Source organism: Balaenoptera borealis (genome assembly GCF_965194805.1).
Source record: "Balaenoptera borealis genome assembly, chromosome: 1".
Taxonomy (NCBI): domain Eukaryota; kingdom Metazoa; phylum Chordata; class Mammalia; order Artiodactyla; family Balaenopteridae; genus Balaenoptera; species Balaenoptera borealis.
In genome coordinates, this window is record NC_138860.1 from 32,393,917 (window position 1) to 32,407,018 (window position 13,102).

A 13,102-nucleotide genomic window follows, 5' to 3' on the forward strand; every position below is an offset into this window, starting at 1 on the left:
GTTTAATACACCTGGAGCCCATGGTGTAGGGACCATGGTGAACGGGGATGAGAAAGACCTGCAAAGAACTCTGGCTTTTCAGTGACACTCAGAGGGGAGAGGGGCAAGGAAGCCCTTGACAACCATTCACCCCAATTTTCCAGGACCCCCCCAATCTCATGTAACGTTATCCTTTTCTATAATGATCTGTAAAATGCATAACTAAAAATGATCTAAGTTTAACGTATAACCTTGTAAGGATTCTTTAAAAATTAATGAACTTAAGAATAGGTGGTGGTGGCGGGGTTTGGGGGGGACTTCCTAGGTGGTTCCAGTGGTTAAGACTCTGCGCTTCCACTGCAGGGGCTGCGGGTTCGATCCCTGGTCGGGAAACTAAGATCCCACGTGCTGCGCGGTGCGGCCAAAATAAATAAATAAATAAAATAATCAATTAATTAGTTTAAAAGACTAGCGGGGGGTTGGGGGGGTCACTTCCCTGGAGGTCCAGTTGTTAAGACTCTGAGCTTCCACTGCAGGGGGAACGGGTTTGATCCCTGGTTGAGGAACTAAGATCCCGCATGCCCCATGGCACAGCCAAAAAAAAAAAAAAGCATAGGCGGGGGTGAAGAGAAGGAAGGGGCGAGGAGAGGGAGCCTCAGATGGAGGGATTAAGAGGTACAAGCTACCATGTATAAAATAAATAAGCTATAGAGCAGCTATTGTACAGCACAGGGAATATAGCCTACATTATATAACTATAAATGGAGTATAAGCTTTAAAAATTGTGAATCACTATGTTGTACACCTGAAACTTATATAATATTGTAAATCAACTATACCTCAATTTTTTAAAAAAAAGAAAATGTGGGGAAATCCCTGATAGGCTAAGTTTTGGTTTTGGGGGAACAAACATGGTGAAAGAGGGGAATCCAGGTTGAAGGGGCTGAAAAGAGAAAATGAACAGAAAATACCGAGGGCCCCCCACTGAGGAGAAGTCAGATTTCCTGTGGACAGAACCGATGGCTGAAGGTTCAGCTGAATTGATGAGAAGACAGCAGTTCAGACCAGAAGACAGAGGGGGTGAAAGCAGAAAGGAAGAGCTGACTCTTACTCCGCAGAAACCGGAGCAGAAATCTGATGGCAATACCTCTACCATGCTGCTCCCTCATTTTCTACCATCAAATTTGTCGAATTTGCCAGCTTGAAGGCCTCCTGAGTCTCCGCCAGAAAAGCTCTACCCTCCCCACCTAGGCCCCCTGCTGTCCCTGTCCCATGAAAGCGCTGACCCTCCCTGCCTTCCATCCTATTAACCCCCACCTATGCCTCTAAGCTGAGTCCCAGGAGGGCTGGACCCACTGCTAACTCAGCTGTGTCTCCCCGAAGTCCCAAGCGCTGGGTGTGGCACACGGCAGGTGCTCCAGATGAGCTGAATCGGAACGCGGCATTTCTGTTCCTGGAGGGAGCCTCAAAGGCTCGGGCCCAGGAGGCCAAGGCACTGACCCCGCGAGGGGCGGCCTGTTTGTGGGAGGGGCCCTAGCCCTGCACACCCGGACAGTGCTTCCCTCCTCTTCAAGTCCTGGCATGGCCACGTGTCATCCTCCTGTGCCTGGGTCGGAGAGGACCAATGTTGTCCTGAGCAAGGCACGCATGGAGGGCTTCGTCCAACAGGAGATGAGGATCCAGGATCCAGGATCTTCTGACCTCACTCATCCCCCCAGTCTCAAAACCTCTAGGGCCCTAAGAGGCCACTTGGGCTGGGGCAGTTTTGAATGGATCGATTCAGACCACAAAGTATGTGTCCAGGCCTCCGGATGCAGAGAAAGAAAAGACAAGGCCTCTGATGGTTGCACGCAGATTTTGTATCTCGCTGGGCAGCAACTGGGTCTTACACTTGGTTTTTCCCAAAGCATAGCACATATAGTAAGTTCATGGGTATTTATTTGGTGATTTAGTATGTTGGGTCCGACTGAGTGCAGGGAAAGGAAGATGAGTCCACCAAAAGGCCCCACCAGAGCTTGGTGTCCCTTCCAAAGAATGGCTACTCTCCAACTCAGCCAGCCTCCCCCTGGGGTGGCCCCTAAACATGGGCTTCAAGAGACAGAGCCAGGGAGGGGCTGTATCCCTGGGGCTGATCACAGGCTGGCTCCCAACGCCTCCTCCAGCCCCCTCTGGCCCCCTGGAGAGCGCCCAGCAGGTTTGTTTACATTCACCGGGGGTGGGTGAGACAGCCACTTTCCCTAGCCTCACCAACTCCACCCTCTTCCCTTGAATAACTGAATTTCCTCCGCACCCTGAGCAGGCCAGCCTACCCACTCTACCCACTGTCATTCCCAGCCCTCCGCGTTTCCTGTCTCCAACCCAGTCAAAGGAAAACCCCAAATTTTCTGTTATTGTTTACCAACCCGACTGCCTCCTCACTCCAAGGCACAGGTGATGCCCTCAAGCTGACAGGAACATGGACTCAGCCTAGACCACCGACCCTGCTCCAAACCTGAGCTTCCCTGTGCCCTCTGGGCAGGGCAGCCCACCAGAGGGTAGGACACCAATAGTGATAAAGGCCACCTGGCCCCTGACCAAACATTTAAATCCATCATCTTGCTGCATTCCTCAACAGCCACAGGGCCTAGGAGTGCCACCCCCATTCCCTAGAAAAGGAAATTCACCTCTACTCAGTGGAGAGGAATCCAGCTGTCTCCCTGCTTGGCCTCCCTTCCCCACCTCCCTTATCAAGAGGACTCTGGTGGTTTTTTTTTTTTAAGAAACTCTAAACTTGGAAGCAGGAGACCCAAGTCAGATTGACCTCTGCTTAGTCATGAGGCCTTGGGAGAGTCACTTTACTTCTCTGATGCTGAGTTTTCTTACAGGTAAACTGGAGGCTAGACTGACTCCCTCAGAGGGCTTTTATGATGGTGAAGAGATCAAGGGAAAGAGCCCAGCACAGCACCGGTGCTTCCTAGGTGCCTACAAGTGTCCATAAGCCCTCCTTACATCTCACACCGCTTAAGGGTGTTCAAGAACCATCTCCTGTTGCCCCTGCAACCACGCAAGCCAGCAACCGCCTTTAGGTACGAAAGTTCCACTGCCATCCCACCTGGGAGTTTAGCAGAAGGAGCTTAAGTTCTTCCTAGAGACAGAGAATCACAGGGCCACACCAGTGTGGAAGGTCAGGGGCATGGAGAGAGTAGAAAGGCATGGCAAGACCCCACTCACCAAGCCAGGCCCCTCCTGCCCTTCATCCCAGCCACCTTCCCTGAATGTCAGATCCAGTTTTGTGAACTGGGCTGACCTAGATGGAGGAGGAAGCAAAACACAAGTGCTAACGTGTGGGGCAAGAGGATGAGAAGGCTGTGAGATGGGCCTCTGTGGAAGAGCAGCGGCCCTACAGACGCTCACATCCCAATCCCTGGACCGGTGAACATGTGGCCTCACATGGCAAAGGGACTCTACAGGTGGGATTGAGGTGAAGGACCTCCTGCATTATCTGGGTGGGCCCAGTCTAATCACACAGGTCCTTAAAAGTGGAGACTCCTTCCTGGCTAGGTTAAGAGAGATGCGACAACAGAAGATAAGAGAGATGCGATGTTGCTGCCCTTGAAGATGGATGGAGAGGGCCATGAGCCAAGGAATGGGGAAGACTCTGGAAGCTGGAAACTCAAGGCAAGAGAATCTCCTAGAGCCTCCAGAACACAGCTCTGCTGAGACCTTAGATTTTAGACCAGGGAGACTGTATCAGACTTCTGACCTCATAAATCTAACATACTAAATCTGTGCTGTTTTAAGCCACGAAATGTATTACAACAGCAACAAAAAACTAACATGGCCTCCAAAGACAGCAGAGCACTGACAACGCCATCCCCCTGTACCCCAATTCCCGCCCTACCACCCCTTATTCCCTCTTCCCCCGAGTTCTTATCAATCACCTCTGATACCCACATAAGCACAGACAACATGACTGGATTTCTCTGACAGCAAAGCCTCATGCTGGTTCATTCGAATGGTGGTTTCTAGAGTGATGGGTAGAGTTTCAAGGTAGGAGCCAACCACATTCAGGAGTTGTGCGGGGGAGGTCACGGGGCCACAGGCATGCCCTGCCTCTGCCAGGAACCCGAGCGGGGGGATGCGATCCCACTGATGGCCGGGCGGATGAGCAGGCCTCTCCTCCAGGCAGGAGACCAGGTCTTAGGATGAGACCACCCCAGGCCTTGGGATCCTGAGTTCTAGTCCAGACCCATTAGCTCTGGGATCCCCAGCACATCCCTTCACTCCCTTGGTCGGTTTCCTCGCTCATAAAACAGGGATAACCATCCTGCCTCGCCTCTCTCCCTGACAGCTCTGAGGATCAAGTGAGAAAATGCAGGTGAACTTACCGACGACTGCTTTTCCATCTGACTGGGAGGGAGCGCAGTGGGGTCAATAGACCGATTTCTACCTTGGGCCCCACTGCGAACGAGTTCACTGTGTGCGTCTGAGATACCCCACGTCTGAGCCTCAGCCTTCTCGTCTGTGAAGTGAGGGGAATGGGTCATAGGAGCCCTGAGGCCTCTTCCAGGTCTGATGTAGAGTATTCTGGCTTCCGCCTGACCCCTATCACCTCCTCCTGGAACTTTCAGGAACTACGCTGACCTGCTCCTCTGGACTCTTTCCCAGGATTTGAACCAATTCACCACCAGCAACTTCTTCAGTCCTCATACCAGCCAGCCCCCCAGGCTGAGGGTGTCAGCGCCTGATTGTGGCTAAACAAGTCGAAGAACTGGGCTGAGAAGCAGCTTGGCTCCTGATTCAATACTTGGCAAAAGAGCAAGGGCTCCCCGCACCGTGGTTGGCACCAGCCCTGCTCTCCGTGTCCCCACACCAGGTCCTGGCCAGGTCCTCAGTGGGGCGGGCGCTGGCTCCCTCTCGCCCGGGAGCCCCCCCTCCTCTCCCAGGACACACGGACTCTGCCCTCCCAACTCACAGAACCGCTCTCCACGTGTGGAAAGAAGCCAGGTGGGGGGTCAAGGGGCTGAGCCCCACGAAGGAAAAGAAAACCTTTCAACTATTAAATCTGTTTAGTAAAGACAATTTTGTTCATACAAAACAACAAGAGTTTACAACAATCTGAGTGCTGGACACGCCATCAGAGACGGGAGGCGCCATGGGCACTCGGAGCCCTTCCCTCACACCCAGAGAAGACCCTGGGTGCGCCCCCCAACCCTGCCCCTGAGGGAGATGAAAGCTGAAGCATTACTGTCACCCCTGCCCCAAGGGACCATGGCACAGAGGACCTCTCCCCACACTGCTGCAAATTAATACTGGGGAGGGAGGGCCCTCCCCCCTCCCCCCTCCCTCTCCCCCCCACTGGCCTGGACACATGACGCTGAGTAGTGTGGGGTGGGGGGAAGGGGCTGATGGGGAGGGGCAGGATCGGGACATCTTTGGTGTGAAGCCTCCCCCCGCCCACCCGCTAGGCCGCACGATGGAGATCTGCAGGAGGGCCGCAAGAGTCGTGCTGTCTTTGCCCACCAGGGGGTGCTGCCGATGCCCCAGAGCCCGGGAGGCACGCGAAATGCAGCAGCTCTGTGTCACTCATCGACTGCCCAGGCTCACCCATGCGGGCTGAGAGTGGGCCTGTTGAGAAACAGCAAAAATGTAAGAAAATAAACACGAACGGGTTAATAGTGGCAGGAAGGGGAAGCAGAGAGATGACGTGGTAGATGAGCGCCTCGGAGGACCAGGACCAGCCCTCAGCGGGGAGTGGGGTCCTGGGCGGGGCTCCAGTATTCCTGGTCGCTGTGCCAGTGCTAAGTCACTCCTCCCCACCTCCCAAGACCCGTTCACAGAGGCAGGCACGGACGGCCTGGCTCAGAATCTGGACACGCTTCCCAGGCACTTTGGCAGAGCCAGTGCGGGCAGGGCAGGCCTGAGGAGGGAGACAGTTCCTGAGCCCCGACAGAGGCCCTCCCTCTGCAGCCCTGCCTGCCCCTGGCCCCTCAAATGCACAGGCCCAGGCACTGACCCAGGCACACGGGCACGGGCACACGCACACACACAACCACACTCACTCCTATCCGTCTGGCACACTGGTGACGTCTGAGGGCTCAGCAGAGGAGGTGGGTGGCCTCCTGGCCCCAGCCCTCCACGGCCTGCAGCTCCCGGAAGGCCTCAGCCAGCGGGGACCTGGGGCTGTAGTGGGGAAATTAGAGGGCTGGTGGCACGACACAGGGACGCCCTCTATAACAGTTTCCACAAACACCCTGTAACAAACCCCAAACCCTTGTGGTATCCAGACAGGAAAGGGTTTGGGGGGAAGGAGCAGGAATGAGGGCAAGAACGATAAAAGAAGTTTCATAAAAATTCTAAGTCAAATTATTGATAAAACTGCAAAATGAGCACAGGTTCAAGAGCATCTTGCTCCTTCTCTCCACGCCCTCCCAGCCTTCCAGGCTCTCCCTCTCAGGGGTGGCCAGAACCAAAGGCAGAATTCAGCCTACGACGAGGTCCGGGCTCCATGAGGCTGAGGAGGAGGGGAGGCGGGAGTGGACAGTTCTGTGTCTCTTCATTTAAAAAATATATTCAGGTCAAGAGTTATTGCTTGTCCTCCAGTGGAGCAGGACGGGCTCAGCGGCTCAGTGAGCGAGGGCCGCGGCCTCCAGGGCCCGAGCTTTCTTCCGCCTCTTCAGAAGCAGAGGGTTGGATGCATCTTCAATCTTTTTTATCTTGATCTGCTCATAGTCGACCCGCATCGTGGCCAAGGCACTGGTCATCTCCTCCTGGGGGGCAGTGACCGAGAGAGACGTGAGAGGCGACAGACAAAGCAAGGGCAGGATGAGGGTGACGGGTGGGAGCAGAAGAGACAGAGGGCAGGCTGGTTGATGGGTCCAGGGCTGGGTCAACAGAGCCTGGCCACCGTGCTGCCACCGCTCTCCTAGAGCCCTCCAGCGATGCCACGGGAAGGCAGAAAGAGCACCGGCTAGGAGTCAGGAGACCTGGGTTCGTGTCTGCCCCAGGCAATCACTAGCTGAGTGACCTTGAACAGGTCACCACCCCCCCCCCCGGGCGTCAGTTTCCTCATCTGCAAAGTGAGGAGATGGTACCAGATGACCTTTCAGGTCCCTTTAGAGACCCAGACAGTAGAGGGCTTGTAGAAAACAGCCACGGCCAACTTTAGGCCAAACACAGAACCTCTGCCCACAACCCGGCAGGGAAGTGGCTCAGAGCCGCTGTTCCTGTTGTAACAGACATCCCCTGGGGTGAGCTCATACAAAACTAGCCCCTCTGGGCCAGCACCGCCTCTCACACCCAAGCATCTCAGCGAGCACCCTCTGAGCCCCTCTTGGCCAGTGGTCCCCTCACCTTGACGTCCTCCCACCTCTCCTTGTCCTCCTTCAGGACGCGGCTGGTGTGCAGTGGGGTTTGAGGGACCTTCGTTGATTGCTGGGGATAGAGAAAAGTGTCAGGGTGAAAGCCTGGGTGGGGTGGAGCCCCAAGGGACAGTCCGCATGAACCCAGGCCCCTCCGGCCCACCAGGCTTACCATGATCCAGGGGTGGTTCATGAACTCGGTGATGGTCATCCTCTGGGTGGGCTCTGTCTTCAGCAGGTTCCGGATGAGCATCTTCACTGTGGGGGAAAGCGAGGTGTGGGGACGGGACAGAGATGGCTAAGGGGCCACCCTCCTTCTCCTGCTCCTTCCCACAGTTTTCAGGGAAAAACCAGATTCAAAGGGGCATGGACACAGACCACCCAAGGAGCTAGCCTTGAAGACCATTATGGCTCCAGCCCTGACAGCCCCACACGCCCCATACCCCAGCTCTGCCACAGGCCCTTCACACAGACAGGACGTACCCAGCAGCTGTGGGCCAGGTGCAGATCCACAGCCACGCCACCCACGTGAGACCACCCCTGCACACGCACACACACCTGCACACACGCACATGTACACGTGGGTTCTCTACCTTCCTCTGATACTTCTGACCATTCTGGGTTGGGGAATTCATACTGGCCCATTCGGATGCGACTCTTCATGCCCGGAGAGATGGCAAGGCCATGGTTGGAATAGAAGGGGGGATACCCACACAGCCTGAGCCGAGAGGAAGTGGGACGAGAGGGACAGAGCTGATGTTATTTAGGGTCCTGCACCAGGACTAGAGTGAGACACAGGCTTCTTCTTGCTAAGGTCACAGAGAAATTGGGACTCACTGACTCAGGTACAATATACAAAGTCAAGGACAGGGCCCAGGAATCCAACATACCGAGTAGCTAAACCACACATCTTCCTGCCCATTAGCTAATTTATAGCATTTAGCTGTCAGAATCCACTAAACGCAGAGAGACAGGAACATGCAGGGGATTCTCAGGGCATCTCCCATCCAGAAGGGGAACGCTAATCTTTGCCTCTTCTTCTCATCCCACCCCTGCCCCAGCCCAGCCCAGCCCCACTGCCCCCAGGCCCCTCCCCACACACTCACAGGATGTACATGATGACACCCAAGGACCACATGTCACAGGACTTGTCATACTTCTCTGGGCCCAGCACTTCTGGAGCTGCAAACCAAAGGTCAACGTCGGTGGGCCTCGCCCTCAGAACACTGGATTCCACCCCAGTTCCTCGGTGGCTGGTGCTCCCCATCCAACCCTTCAGCCCATCTTGATGGGACTTAGCGGGGCTGGGAAGGGGAACAGTCATAGCCCAGACCCAGGGCTGGACAAAGGAGACCAGAAGACCCTTCTCCAAGAGAGCGCTAGGGCTAGAATCTCAAGATAAAACAAGTCCTGAACTGCAGGAGCCTTTCAGATTGCCATTTAATTTGACAAACATGTTTTGAGAGTTTATTCTGTGCCAGTTAGCTGGGGCTCCTGAACCAAATCTGCATCCCAGACTCCACTGGGAATCTGATAGGAATGACAGCTCTTCTCAGGAAAAGCGTGCATGTGTGCAAAATCCCACCCATAATCTCAGGCAGATAATTTCCTATAATGCTTCAGTCCCAGCTGAGTTCTGATGAGCCCTATTTTGGGTCAGGTCACATCAGAACCAGTGCTAGAAAGGGCCTGAGGACTCAACTCTCCTAGGACCTGTGGCCCTGAGACCGGCAAGAGGAGGGTTTGAGAAGAGCTCTGGGGAAGACAAGCTCCCCAGACCTCCTCTGGACTTACCCACATAGTATGGCGTGTAACAAGGAGTGGTCAGAGAGTTGTGGCTGGTGGTTTCCTTGGCAAAGCCAAAATCAGTGAGTTTGAGAATGGCGTTGGGCCTTTTGGAGGTGTATAAGAGATTCTCAGGCTACAGACAAAGAGACATAAACAGAACCTCTGCTGAACCTGTGAGGGGCTATCCCTCCCTCCCTTCCTCCCTTCCTTTCTTCCTCCATTCAACAACCATTTGTCCAGCCCCTGTGATCTGCACACTGCGAGGACCCTCAGCTCCCTGCCTCCCAAGAGCTTACAGCGTGCACGGGAGTCGGACACTGATGCAGAGAACCGCAGTGAACACTGCAGTGACATAGAGACCGAAGGCGTGGCGGTGAGGTGTGACTGAGGAGCACCGCAGGATGAGGGCGGCCTCACAAGGCTGCATGACTGGGGCGGGGGTTTGCCCAGCGAGGGCAGGGCCTGCGGGGTAGAGAGTGGCACTCCGCCCCACTCTCACTCAGGAACCAGGCAGCGGGGATGCAGGATGACTCTGGGGACCCTCCCTAGGGTCACCACGACCCTGACCCCTACGGCCTCCATGGCACCTGAGTTGGGGGAACTGGGGGGGCACAAAAAGAACAGCTGGTACCTTGACATCCCGATGTGCAATGTTGATCGAGTGTAAGTACTGGATCGCCTCGCCGATGCTCTTCATGATCTCTGATGCCTCTGCAGAGAAGAGGGGATGTGGGAGCGGGAAGGAAAGTCACAAGATGTGTCATTAGGTTGGAAAACCCAATACACCGATCCCCCACACAGCCTAAGGCTCCCTACGTCCACCCCCGCCCCCCCAGAAACCAAGGAATGAGGAGCAGCCCTGGCTCAGCTGAGGAAGAAGGCCCCAGTGGCGAGTCAGAGAAGGCAGCAGGCCTCCGCACCTCTCACGAGAGCCCCTTCAGACACCCCGGGCCCTGCCTGCCCGAGCCCAGGCCCCACAACAGACCCTTTCTACCTCTTTCTGTGAATGCCTGGTCTCCTCGGTCCTGGATTCGGCTGAAGAGTTCTCCACCATCCAAACTGAAACAAAGCCACAGTCAGATCTGAGGACATAGCATCCCACTAGCACTCTCCCCACTGCCCCTCCAAAAATCTTTACATTTTAAGCTTCAGAGTCCCCATGTGGCAGTCCTCAGAAGGTAAGGGGCCTGGGTGGGGAGTGGGATCAGGCTGGGCCAGGAATAAAGAGGAAGGGCTGCTCACCACTCCATGACGATCAGCAGGCACTTCCTCCCCGCGTACAGGTTCTCATAGACGTCCACGATCCGCACAATGTGTGGGCACTGGGAGGCCCGCCAGTGCAGCTCCACCTCCCGGCGGGCCTTGGGGCAGTCCTGAAGCATCTGCAAGCCAAACGCCTCCTGAGTAACCTCGGCGGGGCAGCCGGCTGCTGCGCCACCTGGACCTACTGCAAGGCCTGGCCCACGCACTCGCCCACATCCCCACCGACACACCACCGACTCTCCCTACCCTGGTCCAACACCAGCCCCCTTAGCACTTTCCCTGCACTTCCTTCTCCTAAGCCCCGACTCAGAGCTCTGCAGCTCCCTCGTCTGCTCTAAAAGGAACCTCAAGATGACCCCTCATGGGGTCTTGACAGCTACTCTGAGACCACCCTTGACCATTCAGGGGAAAGGTCCAGCTATGGGCATGAAGTCTATTCCAGAATGCGAGCAGAGTTGAGCATTGGGAGACAAGAGGGTAAAGGACACCTGGGCAGAAAGACAGACTGAGGAAAAAACCAAACAATGGAAAGGGGCCTAGAGACAGGGGAGACTCCAGATCAGTTAGAAAAGGTACCTCCAAGATCCCTAAACCCCAGCATATCAAATCCCGAGCAATGTCCTTTCAACCAACAGATAGTCTCAGGAGTCAGCCCGCTGTGGTCTGAATCCTGGTTCTTACTAGATCTGCAACCATGAGCAAGTTACTTAACTCACGGGCCTCGTCCTTGTCCCCTCTTCTTCCATGGACCAGGTGGCCAGGGGGTATTAAGGCAGCCTGGCGCCCTCACCTGCCTCAAGGGCTGAATCTTTTTTTTTTTTTTTTTAAACATCTTTATTGGTGTACAATTGCTTTACAATGGTGTGTTGGTTTCTGCTTTACAACAAAGGGAATCAGCCATACATATACATATATCCCCATAGCTCCTCCTTCTTGCGTCTGCCTCCCACCCTCCCTATCCCACCCCTCTAGGTGGTCACAAAGCACCAAGCTGATCTCCCTGTGCTATGTGGCTGCTTCCCACTAGCTATCTATTTTACATTTGGTAGTGTATATATATGTCCATGTCACGCTCTCACTTCGTCCCAGCCCACCCTTCCCCCTCCCCGTGTCCTCAAGTCCATTCTCTACATCTGTGTCTTTATTCCTGTCCTGAAGGGCTGAATCTTGACTAGTCTAAGCCAGGCCCTTTACTAAGACCTGACACTGGTCAAGAAGAACTTCATAGGAAGTCTGCTGAGAGGCCTCTTAAAAGGAGCACAAGGAATGCATACCATCTCTCCTGCATATGACACCTGGTGCCATGGCAGTCACCTTGGTACCAAGAGGTACCTTGGGTTGGTGGGTGATGCATCAGGAGCACTAAGAGACCTGCTGGAAAGTGCATGAAGCTTGGTGAGTAAGATCAGACGGCCAGGACGGAGCCAGATTACAGAGGGCAGGGAAAAGCAAACACAGGAATTTCCAAAAATAAAACTAACATTCAGTTATGCTATGGTCTATGATATGCTGGTCCTTTCCTAATTGTACAACGGCTGCCCATTTTACAGGATGCGGAAACTGAGGCTCAGAGAAGTAGTGTGTCCCAGGCTCAGTTCCTGGGGAAAGGCAGAGCCGGGGTTGGAAACCAGGCCTGGTGGATTCCAAAGCCTAAACCTTTTCCACGATAACACGCAACTTTTACAGGAGGGGCAGAGACCAAGACTTCTCAGTCTCAGATCACCAAATGCAAACTGGCTTTGCAGAGGCAATCCCCCAAAAGGGGCCCAGATAATTCAGTCTCCTAGGGAGCAGGCAGAAGACAAGGTCGCCATGGGGTCACACTGCCACCTGGTGGCCATCTAAGGACACTGCTCAGGTCCTGAGTTTTGCCACCTTCAACTTCATTCATTTGGATGGACCAAGGAAAAAGGTTATTTTCCTTTCCCATGCACTATGAGAAGGAGGAGGAGATGCTGGCCAATTTCATTTGCATGTATTTCAATTCAACAAGCATTTATCGAGCTCCTACTATGGGCCACACACTGCGCTAGATGTCAAGACCAAATAGAAGAGTCCCAACCTGAAAGAACTCAAACTGGGGGGGTGAGGGCATGAGGGTAGGTAGACACACAGAAAATGCTTCTAATCCAGAGAGATAATGTGCTGTAAGACTGATAAGTTCAAAGGGTTCAAGAGAAAAAGTTCTCAGAGCACCCAAAATAGAAAGACCTCTACCGCCCCCTACAGGCACATAGGAACTGAAGCCCAGAGAGGAAGAATTGAAGTTGTCAAATTCACTCAGAGGCAACATGAGGTCATTGGATTTACAATCATGAGAGACTTGGGCTTGGTCTGGAATTTGTCAATTTCTGGTTGCACAGCCTTGGAGAGGCTATCACCTTTCTGAGCCTGTTCCACATTTGTAAGTTGGGGGTTAAAATACCTGCCTGGCCCCCTCCCTCACAGAGCCATTGCAAGCATCTAATGAAAGAATACCTCTAAGTGTGCTTTGTTATCAGAAAGGCACTCACCACTGTAAACCATCAGCATAACTGCCACAGCACAGGGGCCCTCTCCATCACCTCTGAGTTGAAGCTGGAACATCTGGATATAACCAAGAAACCCTGATATATACAAGTCACCAGCAAGACTATAGGCCGGGTTTCTGTCTGCAGTCCTGTGACCACCGCCTGGAAACCAGCTCTGTGCTCTAACCAACCACAGCTGTGCTAAATGAGGACACACCAAGG

General features: G+C 54.1%; 1 protein-coding gene across 3 annotated transcripts in view; it reads right to left on the bottom strand.

Moving 5' to 3' along the window:
- Positions 1-5,008: 5,008 nt before the first annotated feature.
- MAPKAPK2 (MAPK activated protein kinase 2) overlaps positions 5,009-13,102 on the bottom strand; it is a 45,444-nt gene continuing 37,350 nt past the window's right edge. Inside the window, exons 2-10 of one of the 3 annotated variants that reach the window (XM_082350597.1) lie at positions 10,350-10,489; positions 10,102-10,166; positions 9,739-9,818; positions 9,114-9,240; positions 8,426-8,501; positions 7,892-8,037; positions 7,492-7,577; positions 7,312-7,392; positions 5,009-5,586 (exon numbers count right to left, since the gene is read on the bottom strand). In XM_082350597.1, coding sequence (XP_082206723.1) covers positions 5,545-5,586; positions 7,312-7,392; positions 7,492-7,577; positions 7,892-8,037; positions 8,426-8,501; positions 9,114-9,240; positions 9,739-9,818; positions 10,102-10,166; positions 10,350-10,489 — 843 coding nt within the window. In that variant the 3' untranslated portion in view covers positions 5,009-5,544. Of the gene's footprint in view, positions 6,729-7,311; positions 7,393-7,491; positions 7,578-7,891; positions 8,038-8,425; positions 8,502-9,113; positions 9,241-9,738; positions 9,819-10,101; positions 10,167-10,349; positions 10,490-13,102 lie in introns of all 3 variants that reach the window. The other 2 variants (XM_082350595.1, XM_082350596.1) reach the window with 2 other exon arrangements.